This window comes from Dermatophagoides pteronyssinus, unplaced genomic scaffold (assembly GCF_027571235.1).
Source record: "Dermatophagoides pteronyssinus isolate colony J.1.1.1.1 unplaced genomic scaffold, Derpt_VIB-CSIC_2022.12 sq0001, whole genome shotgun sequence".
Taxonomy (NCBI): Eukaryota; Metazoa; Arthropoda; class Arachnida; order Sarcoptiformes; family Pyroglyphidae; genus Dermatophagoides; species Dermatophagoides pteronyssinus.
The window spans coordinates 790,196-810,873 of record NW_027461525.1 but is presented as its reverse complement, the minus strand read 5'-3'; the positions used below and the strand labels follow the sequence as shown (position 1 = coordinate 810,873).

Below are 20,678 nucleotides of genomic sequence, written 5' to 3'. Positions count from 1 at the left end.
ACGAACACGAGCAAAAAAGAAAATGAAAATGTCTTAGTCTTATGGTTCAAATCAACTGAATTCAACCGGAAAAATAATAGTACAAAACAGAAGAATAAAACAGAAGAAAGCCCTGACTGACACATTGAACAGAAAAAAAACAGCATATAGTTTTTGTAAAGAGAAGCGAAAAACAATTCTGTGTTAATGCTGAAAAGAGAAACGAAGAATCGAGAAAAAGGAAGGAAGAAAAATTCGGTTGCAAAGAAAAAAAAATTGAAATGATAAAGAACGGAACCCACACACACACACACAGAGAGATTCATCAATCACAACAACAAAATGAAAATGAAATTGAATGAGAAAAACCACAGAAAAAAGATTGAATGGGGGAATGATGATGATGATTGAATATAACAACAAATCGAATCAACAACAACAACAAATCTAAATAATTGAATTTATAACAAGGGAAAAAGATGATGAAAAATTCATAAAGTTTTCTTTGGTTTTTTCAGATAAAATTATTCTGTTAAATTCATAATCTAACCATATTCTATGCATTTTTGGCGACCTGAATTGAATTCCAAAACAAAAAAAAATCGATCTGTTATTTTTTTGCCAATCTCTATATATCGACGACGACGACGACAGGTAAAATCATTCGATCGGTTATATTTGATAAATCGAATGATTCATTAGTGAAAAAAATACTACACCGTTAGTAATGAGGGAAAAAATTGTTTCGATAAATGATTTTGATCAAACAACGAAAAAAAAGGCGTCATGATGAATGACGCCGACTACAATTCTATATTTATATATAGAGCGATAGAGAGATATCTGTAATTTCAAAGTTTTTTTTGTTGCTTGTTTAAATTGGTTTGAACGGGGGCGTTCGTTTCGTTTCAATAGTAAAAAGAAATTGGAGAAAGTTTCTCAGAAACAAGAAGAAGAAAAAAAATGGAAAATTATATCGGATGGCAATAAATAAAATTAAACGGTTCCAAGTAAACAAAAAAAAGCAAAAAAGAAAGGAAAAAACCGAATTCGGCAGCCTTCTATTCTTATCTATTGTATGACACAAACAAACACACAAAAACAATACAGACATAGAGAGAGAGAAAGAAAAAAGAAACATAGAAGCAAACATAAATCATCATGTTAAGTGAAGAAAAGAAAGAAGAAAGAAGAAAAGGAAAAAAAGAAAAAAAGGGAAAAAGAATAATAAATAGTAAGCTAAAACAAATGAAAATGATGATGATAATGATTAATCAAATGATTGATTTATTTGAGAAAACCGAAAATAATAATTCAGGTTTGTTTGTTTGATTCTGTGTGTGTGTGAAAATTTTCTCACTGGTAAGAATTTTGTTTTACTTTTCTCATCGAAGCTTAGCGTCGGAAATTAAATTTTTTCTTGTTCCAGAATCAGAAATGTGGTGTAAATAGCCCGAAGGAAGATATAATAAGAAACCACTGGATGTTTGTTTGTCATCAGATCCAGGACAAAGACAAATTATTTTCGGTTTACGTTTATGTTTCCACAATGATGATGATGAAGAAGAAGAAAACATTCCTTGTCGAATGGACATATCAACTTTCATTTGATTATGTTGTTGTCCTTCGTTTTCGTTTTCTTTCAATTCAACCTAAAAGCTAACAACAACAACAAACAACAACAAACAGCGAAACAAAAACGGTCAATCAAATTGAATGAATTTGAAAACAACAAAATGATGATGATAACAACGACCCAAAAATATCTATTGAATGATTTTTTTTTCTTTCAGTTTTTCAATAAAAGAAGATTACATTGTTATTATTATTATCATTTGAATTGATGCTATTTGGCATTGTTATATAGAGAAAGAAAGAGAGAGAGAGAGTCACATAACAACAACCAAACAACCAATCTTCAATGACAATCTTTCAATTCATACGCAAAACAATATAAAAAAAAAATTTGTAACAATAGAAACAAAAATGACAGAATTTCATATATAAAAAAAAAACGAGATAGTGAAATTCTGGAAACAATGATATGATAATATAGAGAAAGAACCAACCAGACAAAAGCCAAAAAAAAATAATTTCTGGATTGGATTCTGTACAAATAATAATAATAATAATAATGATGATGATGATAATGTTTCATTCATTCATTCATCCACGATGATGATGATGATGATATCATTATACTTTATCGATATTATAAATGTGAATTTACAAAAAAAAAATACAAACTAAATAATCATAATCATAATCATCATCCACATTAGATTAATTGTTGGTGGCCAAATAGAATTGAACAATGAGACAAAAATTTTCATTTCATTTTGAAACTTTTTTTTTCACTGGAAAAAATTGAAAGTGAAATGAATTCGTTTCATTCCTAATATCTCATGTTACTAGTTTTCTAGTATTATTATTATTATCATTTTGATTCCTGATCATCATCAGAAAACACAGAATCAATTATTTTTATCATTTTCATTGCCCAATAATTATGATGATGCGAACTATTTTCGGTATTTTCTCGCCATTTTTTTTGTTTCAGTTTTTTCAATGTGATTATCATAGGATAACAAAAACAACAACAAACAACAACAATAACAACAACAAGAAAATAAATAAATAAAATTCCGATTATGATGATGGATGATCGTTTTTTTTGATCATACAAAATTGAATGAAAAGATAGTTATCGTGCATAAGAATAAGATAAAATTCAATTTTGTTTTCCTTTCCTGTTTTTTTTTTGCATTATGGAATTTTTTCGGCTAGAATATTCTAATAGCTAGAAAAATGTCTATAGCCATTAAAATCAATTCAAAAAAAAAAGATGCTGAAAATTGAAAACTAAAGTTGGAAACTAAAAACGAAGAAAGAAAGAAATGACCATAATTGAACTCTTCAAATGATCGATTCAATTTCCTATCTATTATCATCATCATCCTTATCAGATGTTCCGCATTCAGAAAAAAAAATGTCATGCAATTTTACAAATATTTTTCTCCTCATGTGAATCGTTTTTGATTGTAAAAATATGACACCCACAAAAAATATTCCCATTAACATTAACTGAATGGAAAAAAAACAACAACAAGAAATTGATGTCAAATCGACCAAACAAAAAAAACCAGAAACAAACTGTATATAATGCTGGCTATGCAAAAACTGAAAAACATTCAAATTATGGCCAAAAAAAACAACAAAAACCAATATTGAACACACGAACAGCTGAAAATAGAATTTCAAATTTAACACACATAGACACATAGTGAGGGAAAAAAAGCAAGTAAAAGAGAGGAAAAAACATCCATTTTCACATGAACTTGTTGTTGTTGTTTGGTTGGTGTGAAACGAACATAAAATACAATTCCTATATACAAATGATGATGATGTATATTTTTTGTGGTTATTCGTGGCCTGATTTTCAAAAAATTTTTCTTTGTTTTTTCCTTGACAATTCTTATATAATATGCATCAACATAAAAACCAATCTATTAAAGAATCGAAATGTAAATTGTGTAAATGTCGAATGAGAAAACCATTGTTTCTGAGGAATGATGACAATAATGAAAATAAGAATGGCGTGATGGCAAGAACAAAAAAACCAGAAAGAATAATAATTTCAAATATGTCATGTTTATGTCATTTTTGGGTAGATATAGAGAGAGAGAGAGAAAATGTGCAAATCAAAAGAAAAATCAAATTCAGTGAATAACATGTTGTTTTTATTTCCACTGAAAACAAAAAACCATCCATGTCAATTTTTTCTGTTTTTGGTTACAATGTGTTAATAATGTTGTTGTTGTTGTTGTCATTGATTTTGAAATGCTAAAAAACATTTTATTTTTTTGTTTGCAAAATAAATGGTAGACCGACCAAACAAGTTAAAATAGAAATTCAAAAAAAAGAATTTGAAAAATTTTAATTAAGAAAATTAAATTAAATTATTTTTCAGAATGTTGTTGGCTGTAAAACTGAAGGCATAATTTGATTTTGATTTACATTCAAAACATTTACCTGTAAATAGGTGTAGTTGATTCATCTTTATACCAAAGTATTAATGAAACTGAATCTTTGGGCGTTGATGTTGATATATTACATGGTAAGGCAATTTTTCCACCAGCAACACCGGTTAATGTACCAATTATTTCTGCATATATGAAAAAATGGAAAAAAAGAAAATTAAATTAGAATTTGTAATTTATTGATAATTGATTGATTGAAATGATTATAATCAAAGAAAGAAATTATTATCGATTTTGATATCGATTTTTTTTCTCTCTTTGGTTAACCCACTTTATGATTTCATTTAATCAATCATTTTTTCACTTTTGCTTTTCATATATTTTTCGATTTACGATAATGATTTTATGATCGACAAATTTGATTTTTACTGGCAATTTTACTCGTGAAAAAATAAAATCAAAACGAAACGAAAAATACAGCTTTCATTTATATTTTTAACCCTGAATTAATACACCAGGAGAAATAACAAACAAATAACAAATAATTATTTTTAATTATAATAAACATTCCATTAGAGACCTGAATGTGTGTTTGTTGATAACAGGTTCCATTCAAACTGATATATGTGTGTTTGGTGTTTGATGCCGAAAAGAAAAAAACACACAGGCAGAGATAGAGCAAAAAAAAAAAATAAATAAAGAATCTGGTTGTCGTAGCTGTCAAATTAAATCAGTAATTAAGAATTAAAGACCAAAAAACAAAAAACAAAAAAGTTAAGGCCAATCCATTCGGAAGAAATGAATGAAGATTTTTCTTTTTTCGTCTACTGCAAATGAGAAGAATCAGAAATGTAAAGAATCATTTGGGTTCATTTTTGCACTATTTTCACCCAAAAAAATGTTCATCCATTTGTAATGATTAACAGCGATAATTTTTTCTCTTTTTTTTTGGTATCGAGTTTTCTTCCTTGGCTGAAATCCGGTTCATAGTTTTATCTTTTTCACATTCAATTCAACCAAACACAGACACACACACACACATGGTAACGACAAACACTGATTATTACATTTTATGAAATGTCTCATGATGATAATGAAAATGAAATTAACCCGTTATTTCCCTTCTCAAATGAGATATGTTTTTTATGTTTCTTTTTCCCCAAAAAAATGAAATGAAATATTGTATCAAAATTGTTGAAAAAAATAGTTGCTTTACAACTGGAAACAAAAAAAAAAATTGGCCCCAAAGGTGTAATTCCATAAGTACATGTGAATCATTCAATAAACAAACAAAAAAAAAATCATAATTTTCTGTTTTGAAAAAAAACATAAAAATTTACCAAAATCTTTTTCCGAATTTTTATGCCGATGTCTTGTTATACGTGTACGTTGTTTTTTAGATGATGATGATGATGATGATGATGATGGATAAAAATCATTATCATCAATATCATCATCATCGTCATTATCTTGATCAATCATTGGATCAATCTGTGGACTATCAGCCAACATAAATTGATCATCATTTAATGATTGATAATGAAAAAAATTGAAATCACTATTTGTCGTTATCGGTGTTTTAGTTGTTGTTGTTGCGGCTGTTGTTGTCGTTGTTATCATCATTGTTGATGATGATGATGATGATTGAAATTTATTTCGTAATTTTAAGGCAAATGTTGGTGGTTCACGATGTTGTTTTTCATAAATCGTTGAATCATATGACGACGATGATGATGATAATTGTTCAGAATCATCATCAGAATTTCTCCAATAAAGAGATCGTTTATATTGTCGTTTTTTTGGTCGATAAGATGATGATGATGATGGTGGAATACAAGAAGATGAAGATGAAGATAAGGCAACATTATCACGAACACCATCGATATCATCATCGATATCGATATTTTTATCAACAAATATCCTTTGATCAATTTGTTTAGTTTCGAAAATTGTGGATCTTTTTCTTGTTGTTGTTGGTAATGGTGAAGATGATGAATATGAAAATTGATAGGATGATGATGATGAATGGACATTACAATTTACAAAATTAGCCGTAGACCATGATAATGATGACATTATGATAATAATGATCAATAGAATAAACGTTCTTGAAATGGTTTTAAACCAATGATTCAAACAATCATCATACCAACACCGTTTTTGATGATTTGACCTTCGATATGATGATTTTGCATAATCATCATTATCATCATCAATCGTTGTCAACGACAACGATGACGAAAAATCAAATTGTTCATTAGATTTGGACATATTTTATAATTTTTTTTGTGATTGTTTGTTTTTCAATTCTTTTTCGAAAGAGGAAATTTTCATTTCATTTTATTACATGAAAAATTCGTTACAATTTTTCTTTCTTCTCGATTTCATCCTTTCAAACGGATAGATTTCGATCGAAATTGAAAAAGAAAAAACGAAATTTAATTTGAAAATGGAAAATAATAGTTTGTTGTTGTCATTTGATTTTGATATTTGTCATTTTTTTTTTATTTCGGTGAATGTTTTGTATGTTTAGTGAATAGAATTGAATTCTGTTCATTTCAATTTCAATTTCTTTGCTATTGTTCAACAAACGTGGAACAAAAAATTCAAAATGATAAGTTTTTGTTTTGTTGATGATAGAAATCTCAACAGGGGAATTTACGAATCTTTGAATTTTTTTTCCTATTATTATTATTTCAAGATTCTGTTTATCAAGTTGTGTGTTTTTCATTTCATTTCATTTTTTTTTCATTACTTTATTACGTTCTATTCTGAACATCACGAAGAGAAAAGATGGCCAAAAAAAATGAAGAAAATTAAAGAGAAAAAAAAACCATGTTTGCTGTTGTAGTTTTTTTTATATGTTGTTGTTATTATTTGGATAAAGAGTTCCAGAATTGAAAAAAAAAATATAACAAACACACACAAGGAGAAAAGAAAAATCTCATCAATTATCTTGCGTGTGTGTGTGTGTGTTATGTTATCAAATAGAATTCTGTTGATGTTTCATTTGTTTCTATTGTATTGTGTTGTTGTTCATGTTGTTGTCGATTGAACATTGTAAGGAAAACAAAAAATATCGAATAGATTCTATGATATTAGACAAGTGAGATAGTACAGAATCATCGAACAACAGCAAGCCAGTAAAAAACACAACCAATAATAATAATAATAAACGAAAGAAATGAAATGAAAGCTAATTAATTTCTTGTAAACCTATACAAGATATATTTTCGATTTGAACAAAGCAAAAATACGCCTTTTGGCGCCATTGTTTGCTGTCAATAGAAACAAAAAAAAAAACATGAAGAAAACCAGCACAGAACAGTCAGTCAGTCAGTCATTGGAGATCCAAAATAGCTGATAATGATTATTATTATTATTATTATGATGATTGGTCCAGAGAAACGAAAAAAAAAATTGCGATCTCAATCCAGAATAGCAATAATGATAATAATAAGAAATGAAATGAATGAATGAATGGAATTTCGTTTAAAGAGAATTCAAAAGAATTTCTTAAATTCTTGCAATTGTTATATTAGCCAAGTGAAAAACAAAAATGAATGGACAAGAATTTGTCCATCCTTTGGAATTTCGATTCGATTCGATATTTGATTACTTTTTTATTTTTGTTGTTGTTGTTGTTGTTGTTAAAGAACAAAGTTGAAATAAAAAAATAATAATAAGTAATGTTTGTTTCAAGTGATAAGTTTTGTAACTTGTTTTTTTTGTTATATTTTGCTGTTTTTGTTGTCATTCTGTTCATTTTTTGTTTTCTTCTTGTTATTAGATTTGTTGTCATTGAATCATAGTTTTTCTCACTTTTTAGATTAGATAACTGTCTTGATTTACTTTATCAATAAGATAATATCTATCTAGAATCGTCTCTCTTTGTGTTTCAGTTGTCAACAACAATATTATTATTATTATGGTGAAGTTTAGTTTAGTTTTTTGCTTGTTTTTTCCTTCATTGGGATTAATTGAAACAAGCATTTCTTGTGAAACAGATTGTATATGTCATGTTTTTGTTCAGAAATGTACAAATGTGTTGTTTATTCTTGAATTCATCATCAATTTTTATGGTATTTTGGTCATTTTCTTGGAAATACAGAGGGTAGGAAATGAAAAAAAAATCAAAATCCTTAGGAATTATAGAAAATGTATAATGTATGTGTGTAAATCTTGGTTTAGTTTTCCATAAAATCAAATATATTCTTGTTTTGTTTTTATTCTGTTGTTGTTGTTCGGAATAGAAAAAAGTTGAATTTTGTTTTTTAGTTTTTCTTCATTTATTTTGTTTTTTTTTTTTTTTTTGATGAAAATTCAAATGAAAACAAAACAAGATTGTTCTTCTTGTTTTATTAAGTTTGAGTTTCGTTTTTTTCCGGTTATATGATGATTATGATGATGATGATGGTGATTGCAAATGATTCTTATCTTAACCATTCGGGATTTCTTTTTTTTTTTGCTTATTCATTTGATCATCAAAAGAAGAAGAAGAAAATTAAGACATTTTCAATATAGAAAACAGTCAGTCAGTCAGTCAGTCAGTTATAGTCAAAATAGAAAAAAAAGAAAACAGAAAACATAGAATCTTAAAGAATCCAAAAGAGAATTGATTAAGTCCCGAATGAATGGTTTGAATAGAACAAGTGTAAGTGTAAATGAACAATATGGGTAGAAATAGAAGATGGTCGTTTATTTATTACACTATTTTTTCAAACAATGATTATGATGATGATGATGAGAAACACACCAACAAACATAAACACACAAAGTTTATTTGGTTGATTTTCATTTTATATAAAATGAAAATGAAATGAAACTTAACTTAACTTGATTGTTGTAATGATACTCAATAAACAAGTGAAGAAAAACGAAACGAAAAAAATCACATAACACCAGCACAGACACACACAAACACAAAATGATAATCAATTTAAGAAATGAAATGAATGAACAAAACACCAGAATTTACAACAAAAGCAAAAAAAAAAAACATAAACATAAACACGGCAGAAAATTACAAATCCGAACTTTTTTCTCTCATTGATCAATGGATAAACAGAGAAACACAGAACAGGATAAACACACACACACACAAACACAGAATTGATTTCAGATGATAATCAAAAAACATCAGAATCGTTGTGAATATAGAGAGTCGATTGTGTGTGCGAAACACCCAAAATTCAGAAATTCTAGCTAGGTTGATTCTAATCCAAAGATATTGAAACTTTTTTGGAAATGAACAACAACCACGATAACAAATTGTTTTTGATCGAAAATAGACCAAATTAACGAAACAAAACCAAAAAAATCACAAATAACAAGATGACTTGATTAAAAAAAAAAGTGTGTTGAACAACCACACCGAAAAAAAATTCATCAATAACGACGATAATTTATCAAACAATGTGGTCAGTTAGAAATTCTTGGTCATTATTTGTGAATAAAGTGTGAACAACAAAAATGTTTGGCAAAAAAAAGTTTGCTTTTTTTTTTGGTTATTCGCGACAAACAAACATAATTGATGAGATTCTTAATGAATCGATTTTGCATAAATTATTCAGCCACAAAAAAAAAAAGTTTTGGTCGTCGAGAATTTTTTGATAATTAAAAATAATTGGAATCAGTGTTTTTTTTCAAACAAAATTATGATGGATGTGTGAAAAAAAAAATTTTTGGTCGTCATCAACTATGATGATGAGTTCTTTTAATTAACATTCAATAGAGTCGACCATCATCACCATTGTTATTATCAACATCCCAAACACAAATCATAATGATGATGATGATGATGAGGATGATAAAAATGAATTGTATTCAATTCCAGAGATTTTTTTTTCTCGTGCACAAAGATTTTTTTTAATCAAAACAAAATTCTATCCAGAATAATGAATCGTATTCTGGAAATTTTCTTTTCGTTTCGTTGTTTTTTTTTTTTTTGCTGTTGTTGTTTGGCGAGAGTAACAACAACAATGTCAACAGAAACTTGTCAAAATACAGAATAACTTTTCTGAATTCGTTTTATCTGGTTCTTCCAGAAACAAAAAAATTCTTCCTTCTGGCTTTGATGATAATAATTTACAGCAGCAGAAACAACAACAACAACAACAAAAAAAGTGTCTAATATTCATGTTGACAACATGATGATGATGATGAGATTTTCATTAACGAATCTGGAAAAAAAATAATTTCTGTTTGTTTATTTTTGTTTTGTACTGAAGGACTGTTGCATATTCAGCTGAAGAAAAAAAAAGTTAATTTTACTATGTTTGGTCAATGTAGTTGTTGTTGTTGTTGTATTTGACATGACGATGTTGTTGTTGTTATTTTGATTTCGAAATTTTCATTTTCATTTTGTTGCATAAAATCAATCATTTGAATCAAGAGATTTTTTTTTCGTTCAGTGAAACCCGTCAAATGAATTGGAATAATAAATATGAATCGTTGAATATTGAATTGGGAATACAAACAAAACAAACGAACAAACAAAAAATTTGAATTGAAACATTAACATTCAGAACCAAATCAAACTGGACTGAATGAATGAACCGATTTTTTGTTGACAAAATAATTAACACACCCGCACTATATATGGAAGCAAAAACATTGAATAACACAAAAGACACACATTACATATGTCAAATGGAATATTTAATTCAAGTTTGTATATTTAAGATAAGTTTTTGAAGACACAAAAAAAAGAAAAGAAAATATTTGACATTTTTGCCGATCGAATTCGATTCGTTGTCGTTGTAGGTTGTTTGACATTTTGTTAGTCAGTCAGTTTTTTTGCAGAATGTGTAGGTGATGAATGCAATGATAAATATCTCTATATATAAATTCTGGCCAGTAGCAAGATTCTTCAAACTTCAATGTGTGTTTGTAATTTCAATTGACTTCAAACCGATAAGACCCCGATGTTATTCAGTGGTGAAATAAAAAAACAGAGATATGAATTCAATGGGAGCCAAAAAATTTCAATTCTTTTCATTTCTCCAGAAAAAAAGTTTGCCCTTAGAATAATGAAAACGAAAAATACGATAGAGATAACGACAAGCGAAGGATTTTTTTTATATTCATTCATTTGACAGTTGTCAACATGTTGGATGACAGTTTCTCTTGTTTTTTTTCTCTATATTTTGACCGTTGGCTTTTCCAAGTTTTTTAAATGAATTGACATTGGTGACTTGCAGAGCAAAAAATCAGTTGAAAAAATATTTCAATTTTATATCCAAATTTGATCCAAAAAAAACATTTTGGTTTATATGGACATGATTTTGGTGGTGGCAGATATATGTTCTTGAGCAAAAAGTCGAGAATATTCAGTAAGCAAACTTTCAAGTGATAATAACAATTGAAAAATGTTTTCACCAAGAAGCAAAAATGTTTAAATTTTCTGTTGACAAAATTGGAATTTTTTTTCAATTCTAGAGATGGAATGTGTCGATGTTTGAATGAACAATGTTGCCCATGATGATGGTGATAAAGATGAATTTTTTCTTTCTTCAAATCGATGAAAATGTTAACTTTAACATGAACAAACAAACAAACAAACAAATGAAGAAAAAACAGTGAAAAATTATCAAACAACAATCACTCTTTGCAATAAAAGTTCTTCTTTTGGTTGTTTGGAATTCAATTTACAATTCAAATTTTCAAAAAAAAAACAAGAAATTCAACAACAAAGAAACTTTGAATGAATGAATGAAAAACAATTCAAATAAATTGATGATGATTTCAAGAATTGAATGTTGTTTGTAGAATTTTTTTGAAATTTTTTTTTCAGTTGAAAACAAGAAACGAAATATTCAAATCGATGGACAAAATGAAATGGATCGATATTTTTGGTTCTGTTGTTGTTTGGTTGTTGTCATGAATTGAATTGAATGCGATGGTCATTCAATTCGTTTCGGGTTGTTGTTGTTTTCACAAATCGAAACAAAAAAATAACATCAATGTTTCGCTGACTGTCACGAATTTTTTTTTTGTTGTACTGCAGAATTTTTTTTTGTTTGTTTCACCAAAAATAAAAAACAACAAAATTCCAATTTGTTCGATTCGTTTTGTGTGTTGAAAGTCACATGTGGATGAGTTCAGAAGAAGAAGAAGAATTTCGTAACCAAAATTTCATTTGTTGGCAACAACTATCATCACAATGTTGAATTGAATGAATGAATGAATTTCAGCGAAGTTTCGTAATTCTTCGTCTTCTTTTCAGGTTTATTCGCGTTATTTGATTATGATTTTCAGCGTAATGGATGAATATTTAATTTTTATTTACCCGGGTTTTTTTCTATCATCATCATCATTACCGTTGTCGGGTTTGTTTTGCGTGAGTGTGTTTGGTTAGTGTATGTATGTTTGCGTGGGAAAGACAAATCGGTATCGGTGAATAAAGAAAAATACACACACAACCAACGACCACGACAAAATAAAAAATATATTTTTCTGAATGAATGTTTGTGTGTATGGTTTTTTTATTTGTCTGTCGAACTGAACCGAATAAAAGTTCAGGTTTAACTGAATTGAGAATTGAGAACTGAGAACTGAGAACTGAGAAAAAAAAATGTTTCGTGCTTGCCATATATGTTTTATGTTTTGATGTTGGTGATGATAATGGAGCCATTTGGGTGCCCCGTTTTATTTTTCTTTTCTTTTCCTTTTCATTCATTGAATTGAATTGAATTCAGACGATAGTGCACCCACTCCATCATCATCATTATTATCATCATCATTGAGGTTTGTGTTTTCTCTCTTAGCCAAAGTTTGTCGTAGTTTAGAATGGCTATAGAATATATGATGTGTGTGGTGTGTGTGTGGTATATAGAAGAGAAGAGACCGAAAATTCATATCATCATCATTATATAGAGTAAGTTTTGAGAGAAAATTGACATATTATATACAACACACACATAGTGTGTTTCCGTAAACATACCATTTCATTCTGTTTAACTACAGTTTCTTTTTTTCGTTTCGAAGAAAAGACAATAAAAAAAACAAAAACAAATTTTCGGTTCGTAGAAGTGGTATTGTGATAAAATGAAATGTTAGCAAACAGAAAATATTGTTTGTTTCTTCCTTTCCATTTTTTCTTCTTGTTGTTTTATCCAAAATGGTTTTTGGCAGAATTCTGTCTTATTTCAATTTGTGCTTCTACTTTTTAAATTTATTTTCATTTTTTTTCAAAATAAAATTCTTTAGTGAATTTTTTTTCCACCAAAAATGAATTTAGTTTGATGTGTTTTGGATTTTAATTGAGAGATATGTGAATAAAATATGGATTTTTGGATGATGAACATCATTCTCATCGAATAATGATGAGAATGATGGTGTCAAATTTTTCTTGTTAAGTTTATGTTTGGTGTGTTTATATTTTTTTTGTGTAAAAACGAAAAGAAAGAAAATCCGTGAGAAAATCTATGGATCATTATTTTAAGTTTTTTGATGGATTTTCTTCGTTGTTTTCTCAGTGTTAAAAAAAAATTTCATCGCTCAAATCTAATCGGATTTGTTATGGATATAGAAAAATTGAAAATGGAATTTTGAATTTCAAATGAAATTAAAGTTTTCATCTTTGATTCGGTTTTGTTTTGTTTACAATGTTATCCATGTGATTTTACTTTGTTGTTGTTGTTGACAGAATTGCTTCGTTGCTTTGATCAATGCGAATTTGAAATTTGTTCAAAGAGAGAGACAAATTCTATTTTTTGCGCATTTGTAATGAAATATCATATTTACAGAGTTTTTTTAAAAACAAAACCAATGAATGACACACACACATGTGTTTTTCACTTTTGAAAATGATGATGATCATTACTGTTCACTGTTAATGAACAATATTTTTCATCACCCAAAGTTGAAAATGAATAATTGAACAAAACCATGAAGAAGAGAAGAGAAGATTAAATTGTCGTTGAAGAAAAACGTTTTTATTTTTTTTTTTTAAAGAAGAAACCGAAATCGACAATGATAAATTGATTTGATCATTACTAAATTCAACATTGATCAATAATTCTCATTACTTTCATGATGATGATTTTCCCTTTGTTTAAAGTCAAATGAATGGAATTGTAAAATAAACTAAATGGAAATGGACAACAATTCAATGATTTGAAATCATTGCCATTTGAAATTGAAAAAGATCTATATTTAAATTTCAAAATCAACAATAATAACAATACCACACACACACAGATTCAGATGCAGAGAATATATAGAAATTTTCTTTTACTTAAAATGTAAATAAAACAAAAACAAACTTTGAAAATTCAGTTTTTGTATATATAAATTCAGAGTATGATGATGGTCAAACATAATAATAATGATAATGGTAATACTTGGAAACTGGAATATCATCATCATCTTGTGACTTTGTATATGTTTGTATATTTATTTATTTATTTAGTTTCTGGATAAAAATGTGTTTTGTTTGTGAATGTTTTTGAATTCTCGAAAATCGAAATGTTTAAATTATGGTTATCGTGCTAAAGTGAGAACTGAACTGACATTTTTTTTCTTCTCTTGGTCGAAAAGCAACATTTATACAGAAAAATAAATGAGGATTTTGGTTGTCGATGATGTTGTTTTGGGGAAAGCATATAATAAAAACAAAAGGCAAAAAATGATTGAAAATAAAGATCCAAAATAACGAAAAAAACCCCAAAATAAAAAAAAAACTGATAGTCAAAACTAACCAGCAGGGAACTTTCTTGGTAAAATTTCTTGGTTGTTTCGTTTTGGTAAGGAACACACATTAAACACATTCATTCACATTTCATTTCAGAAAAAAAATATCGATGCAACTCAATAAATAAATATCTAAGCCGAATATCTAAAATGGGCACGTTGAAGAAAACAAAAAAAAAATTTTGGTGAAGGGAAAGAAATCGAAACATGATCAAAATTCAAAAAAAAAACTTTGTTCAAAATGCACAGAAGAAGAAGAAGAAAAAGAAAAATGATCCTACCATTCAAATAGCAAGGAAAAAAACCATAGAAATGTTCATAGAAGATTTTTTTTTCGTTTAGTCAAAATATTGTAATTCACATGGAATTCATATGGAATGATGATTATGATGATAAACGTTTGTTTATAACATAATTTTCTATGATATTCACATTCATTCATTCATTCATTCAATGCGAAATAATGTTGTTAAAATGTGAATGAATGAATGAATGTGCAAAAAAGGAATCATTATATAACAACAACAACAACAACAGAATATAATGATTGAGAACATCTTGAATCCTATACACAATTTATCCAAATAAAATAAATGAATTCTTATTCAACAGAGAGAGAGAGAGAGAGAGAGAGAGAGAGAGAGAGAGAGAGAGAGAGAGAGAGAGAGAGAGAGAGAGAGAGAGAGAGAGAGAGAGAGAGAGAGAGAGAGAGAGAGAGAGAGAAGAAAAAAATCAACATTGTTTTGTTTAGTTACATTATGATGAATAGGAAAAAATCTATACGAATGATGATAATCATTATAATCATGTTTTTTCCATGATAGAATAATGTATCAAATATTTATTCCATTTAGTTCTTTGGATCATAATAAATATCGATAGGTTTTTAATGTCCAATTTCTTTGTTGTTGTTGCTGTTGGTGAATCAAAGAAAAAAATAAAAATATGTTATGTATACGCGCGCGTGTATTTGAACGATTTTCTCTCTTTCTTTGTCTCATAGACAACAATCAAACAAACAAACAAGTAAAGAATATTGTTGTCCATAATGTTTGTTTGTAATATGATTCGATTCTGTATTTTAAATCCAAAAGCAACAACAACAAAAAAAATAGACAGGAAAGAATCATTTATTAACATCATCATTCTTTGAAAACATGGAGAGAGAAAAAAAAACAAATATTTGTTGTTTATTGAGTTCTCCTTAAAACTGTAGTGGATTTTTTTTTTGGTTTTTGTATTTTTCCCCCTCACTTTTCCCCTCACCAAATAATAATAATCCTTAAAGATTGCATCATCTTTTTGCTTGTTTTGTTTTCCAGAGTAAAAAACAAACAAACAAACAAAAGATATGACAATCGACTTGAAAAGAATCGAACAACAACAACAACAACAAAATGAACCAGGGAAAAATAAACAAAACAGAAAAAATGACAAAAAAAAAAGAAAATTTTGTTCAAGTTTCATTGTATGGATGGATCAATATTTTTTTTGTTTTCCAGGTTAGTCGATCGTGATGATCAAGATGAAAACAGTCTATGAAACAAGAATGAATGAAGAAGGAACGCATTATGTAAAGTTTTGTCTATTTTTCATGTTTAAAAGCTATGAATCTTTTTTTTCTGGTTGCAGGAATAACATTGGATGAAGATCGATTGAATTTTTTTTCTTCTTCTTCGTTTCCTCATCACTACATTCATTCATTTATTATGTGTGTTTTCATATAGTGTTTTGGAACCGTTTTTTTCACAAGATTATCATGTTTAGTTTTTGCCAACCAACGATGCATTTATTAAACGACAGCCAACAACAACCGACAACAGTAAATCTATCAAAATTTTAATAAAGATATTGTGTACAGGTGAAGGAATTTTTCGCCTACGATGTATTCGCCGTAATATCGATGATTTCACGGAAACAAGAAAATTCCCATACACAGCAAGATATTCATACTAAGTAAATTTCCAAAAAAAAACAAACATTCAAAATTCAAAATATTGTCTTTGGGTTTTTTTTTTTTTTTTTTTTTACTACTTAGAAGAAAATGGAAAATGTTCAAGTGAAAACCATTTCTTTTTATTTTTATTTTTTAAAGAAAAAAGATGATGATGATGATCCACATGAATAAACATTTAAAGGATTTTTCTTTTCTAAAATGTAAAAATACACATAAAGAAAATATCTTTGGATCCATTTATGATCAACATTATCATCATCTTCATTGTCATGACAACAACTGAAACAGCAACAAAATCTAGATCCAGGAACTTAATATATTCTTTCAAGCTTAGCAAAAGAAGAATATATCTACTCTATATCTTTTTATCTATCTATCTTTCGTTCATTCATATGTATACTATTATGTTGTTGAGAATTATTTACAATCCATTGGTGGTTGTTGTTGGTTGTTGAAATTTGCGTTCGTAATCATTTTGAGTGTTTTTTTTTCATTCACAGGGTTTTTTTTTTTATTTTTGTTTCGTTTGAAATTTTTCTAGTTTTTCTGAAACAACACCTATTACACATTTGGACACAGAACTTTCAATTCTATATCCAAATGATATCAGATTTTATTTTTTATTTTTCTCATTTCATTCATTCTGTTTATGGTCACGTTTCTACACTATGGATGAGAATTATTCTGCTGTTGTTGTTGTTGTTTTTACGTTTTCTGTTGTTTGTTTTGAATTTTTCATTTTATTTTATTATCCAATGATTCAATTCAGTTCATTGTCTCTATTATACACGATTTAAACAAAAAAACCATGAAATGAAACAAGAGAAAGAAAAAATATTCAAATTTTATGATTATTGTTTTAAAATGCGTAGTCTATTCCATTGTTTGTTTGTTTTATCATTAGTTTCATAGAAATAATCTCATATCATCATCATCATCATCATTTGATTGCTGGAAAAAAAAGATATTCTATGGATATATTCATCAACAACAACGGTAATATGTATTCTCATTTCACATTAAAGCTTCGTTCGTTCGTTTGGTTTTTCAATATAATATTTTTGTCTTTCTTAAACATTCTTTCAATTTCTTAGAATGGAAAATGGCTTTCTTATGTAGAAAAAATGTGGTTATTGAATCCTTTCTTTCCAAGTTTTATTCTTCAATTTTTATCTTTTGTTGTTGTTTGGTTGCTTGCTTTCGGTTGCTTTCCATTCACATTCATATCCATTAATCTTTGATTCGTGAATATAGTAAAGTATATAATTCGATTCTTAAGAATTTTGATTGCAATAATATCCCAGTAGACGTACGATTCTGTACCGTTATTCTTCTTTGGTGGAAAATTCTTTGGAAATTTAACCCAAAAGAGTAGAGAATTTTGTTTTTTTACCAACTTTCAAAATCCAGATACAAGTTTGTTTTTTTTTCGGGGAAAAAACCGACTTTTTTCAATAAAATTCAATAAAATAGATTTTTCACGAATATTTATCTATTCAAATATTCGAGAGAAAATAAAAAGTTAAATTTCAAAAAAACTAAGCTTCAAATCGAAATTGCCTATAGGCATTCAATCATTTACAATGAAGTTAAGCGTAACAAAAACAACAAAACAAAAACAAAAAAAAAACTACAGAAATTCTTTGATCTATTTTTATCAGGCCAACCAGAAATTCCGATATAGATTATTCTGTGTTTGCAAAATGATTTTTTTTTCTTGTTTAATTTTAATATTGAAAAAAATATGGATGTAAAAGCTGGGAAAGAGAGATCCATTTCAAACTGATAAAAATTCTAGCAATAAAAAAAAATGACAATGGATAATGCGTAACGAATTTGTAAAGCAAAAAGAAAAAATGAATGAAAATTGATGTTCTCATTCAACAAAGAGAGAGAGAGAGAGAGGTAGAGAATTGAAAATGGAAACAAAAAAAGTCAAAAAATTTATGATCCATTCAATTCCGTTTCATTTCATTTCAAATGGCTATTTATGATGATTATGATGATGGTTATGGTTATCAGTTATTCAGACTTATATTCGTTTCTCTATTCGTTCCATAGAGAGAGAGTGTGAGGTTATCTCATTCCAAAATAATGATAATAAAAATTTTCAAATGATATTTATGTGCATATGGGTTGGTGGGTGTATAAAAGGAATGATGGCTGATCATCAAACAAACAAACAAACAATATGAACATCGAAAACTGATCTACATCAAGGTATCTATCATTGACCAAAAAACAGCTGCATAAAATAATCATAAAAACTTCGGTGAATGTATGGATGGTTGGTTGGTTGGATTGAAGATTTATTTTCATTTCATTCCCGTTTTGTGTTTTGTTGTTTTTAGAGGTCAAAATGATAAATTAACTTGAGCAATTATTAAATGAATGTGGTTTTTTGTTTCTGAAATTGTAATATATGACAATGATGATGGTAAGGGAATAAAGAATATACACGTGAAAAAAGTCTAACGAAACAAAAACAAAAAGATAGATAAATTATCTAGCACGCACACTATAGTCAAATCTGTTTTGCAGTTGTTGTTTTGTTGTTTTGTTTTTCATTTCGGAAATTGTAAATTTCCAAAATGAACAGTATGGTGGAGCCATTTGTTGGTGTCTTAATTTTTAAAGAATTTTGGGTGATATGTGATGGCCGTAATAATGTTAATGATTATGATGAAGGTTGGTTGGTTTTCGTTGGTTTTAGATTTAATTTCAAGTCAGAAAATTTTAAAATCCTAAAAACGTTTTCTACTGAAAACATCTGATTGAAATGATGATGATGATGATGAATCCCAAACAGACCACATGCCATGTAATGTAGTTAGGATTTTCGTTGTTTTTTTGGTTTATTTGGTTTCTCAGTTTCCAGACTGAGCTGGATTTGAATTGTCATATTAGTTTTCAGAACCAAAAGAAAAAACTTAAGCCTGTCATGATTATAATCTAAAAATCAGATAATAAAAGTCATGAATGACAACCACCAACCAACCAGAAAAAGAATGAAATTTTCAAAAAAACTAAACAGTAGTTTCAAGGTTTTTTCACCCAGTGATTAACTTGGTTATAACCGTAATCATAATTTTTATTTTTATTTAAAAAAAAATTCTATAACTAAATTTATGAACATTTCGTGATGATAATTATAAATGTGGCTATATGTGTAATAATGGAAAACGATAAATTCTCTTTTTATATTTATAAATATAAATTATGATTATAATCATATTAAAACAAAAACAATAATAATGATTATTGTATAATATTAGATTAGATTGCAATGAAACAAAGAAAAACGAATTGTTTTTTGCAGCTTCATGAATATTCTGGACTCGGGAATCGTTGGAAATCTTGATTGATTTTAGCTAGGAAAAGCTAAAACAGATCGATTCTGAATGTTATCGCAGTTTTCTGTGTTTTGTTTTTTGTTTTTTGTCGCTTGATATTCAAATTTATTTATTGGTGTTTTTTGCTAGATAAATTGTTTTTGATAAAAAAATAAACTATGTGCTTAAGAAAAAAAAGGATAATATCGATCGATATAGAAGAATTCATCTCACTCATTTTTCCCCTTTAATATTCATATTTTATCGATAAACACAAACAAACAAACTGGTCTAGCCGGACTATACCATTGAAAAAAACTGGGCCAAAAAATCCTAAACAAACATAGAGAAAAAAAAACAAACGCCTAAACATATCGATCGAGTAATGGCTATCAACAACTTTTTTTTCAAAATCCCTTTATTATCCATTGAATATTATCGTCGCCCAAAAAAAATTTTTTACTTTTCCTTCGCTTCTCTATGATATTTGATTGGCTTTAAAAAAAACAATGATAGTGGTGTTTATGCACAAAAGTCCAAAAATATTATACAAAAAAATCCAAATATCAAATCAGTGTGGGTGGACTATGAATTACCCGATTATTCCTAAGATGATGATGACAATAATGTCCACCAAAAAAACAACCCAAAAATTTTCAAGTTATTTTTTTTTGTATTTTCAAGCATCTTTGAAACATTGAAATTCAAACAACAACAACAACAGAATGCACACAC

General features: G+C 27.8%; 1 protein-coding gene across 4 annotated transcripts in view; it reads right to left on the bottom strand.

The window, feature by feature from the left end:
• The window catches only part of LOC113789318 (uncharacterized), a 125,291-nt gene that overhangs the window by 30,451 nt on the left and 74,162 nt on the right, over positions 1-20,678 (bottom strand). The window contains exons 1-2 of one of the 4 annotated variants that reach the window (XM_075824452.1): positions 5,300-6,264; positions 4,012-4,144 (exon numbers count right to left, since the gene is read on the bottom strand). In XM_075824452.1, coding sequence (XP_075680567.1) covers positions 4,012-4,144; positions 5,300-6,230 — 1,064 coding nt within the window. In that variant the 5' untranslated portion in view covers positions 6,231-6,264. Of the gene's footprint in view, positions 1-4,011; positions 4,145-5,299; positions 6,265-20,678 lie in introns of those variants that run through there. The other 3 variants (XM_075824448.1, XM_075824449.1, XM_075824450.1) reach the window with 3 other exon arrangements.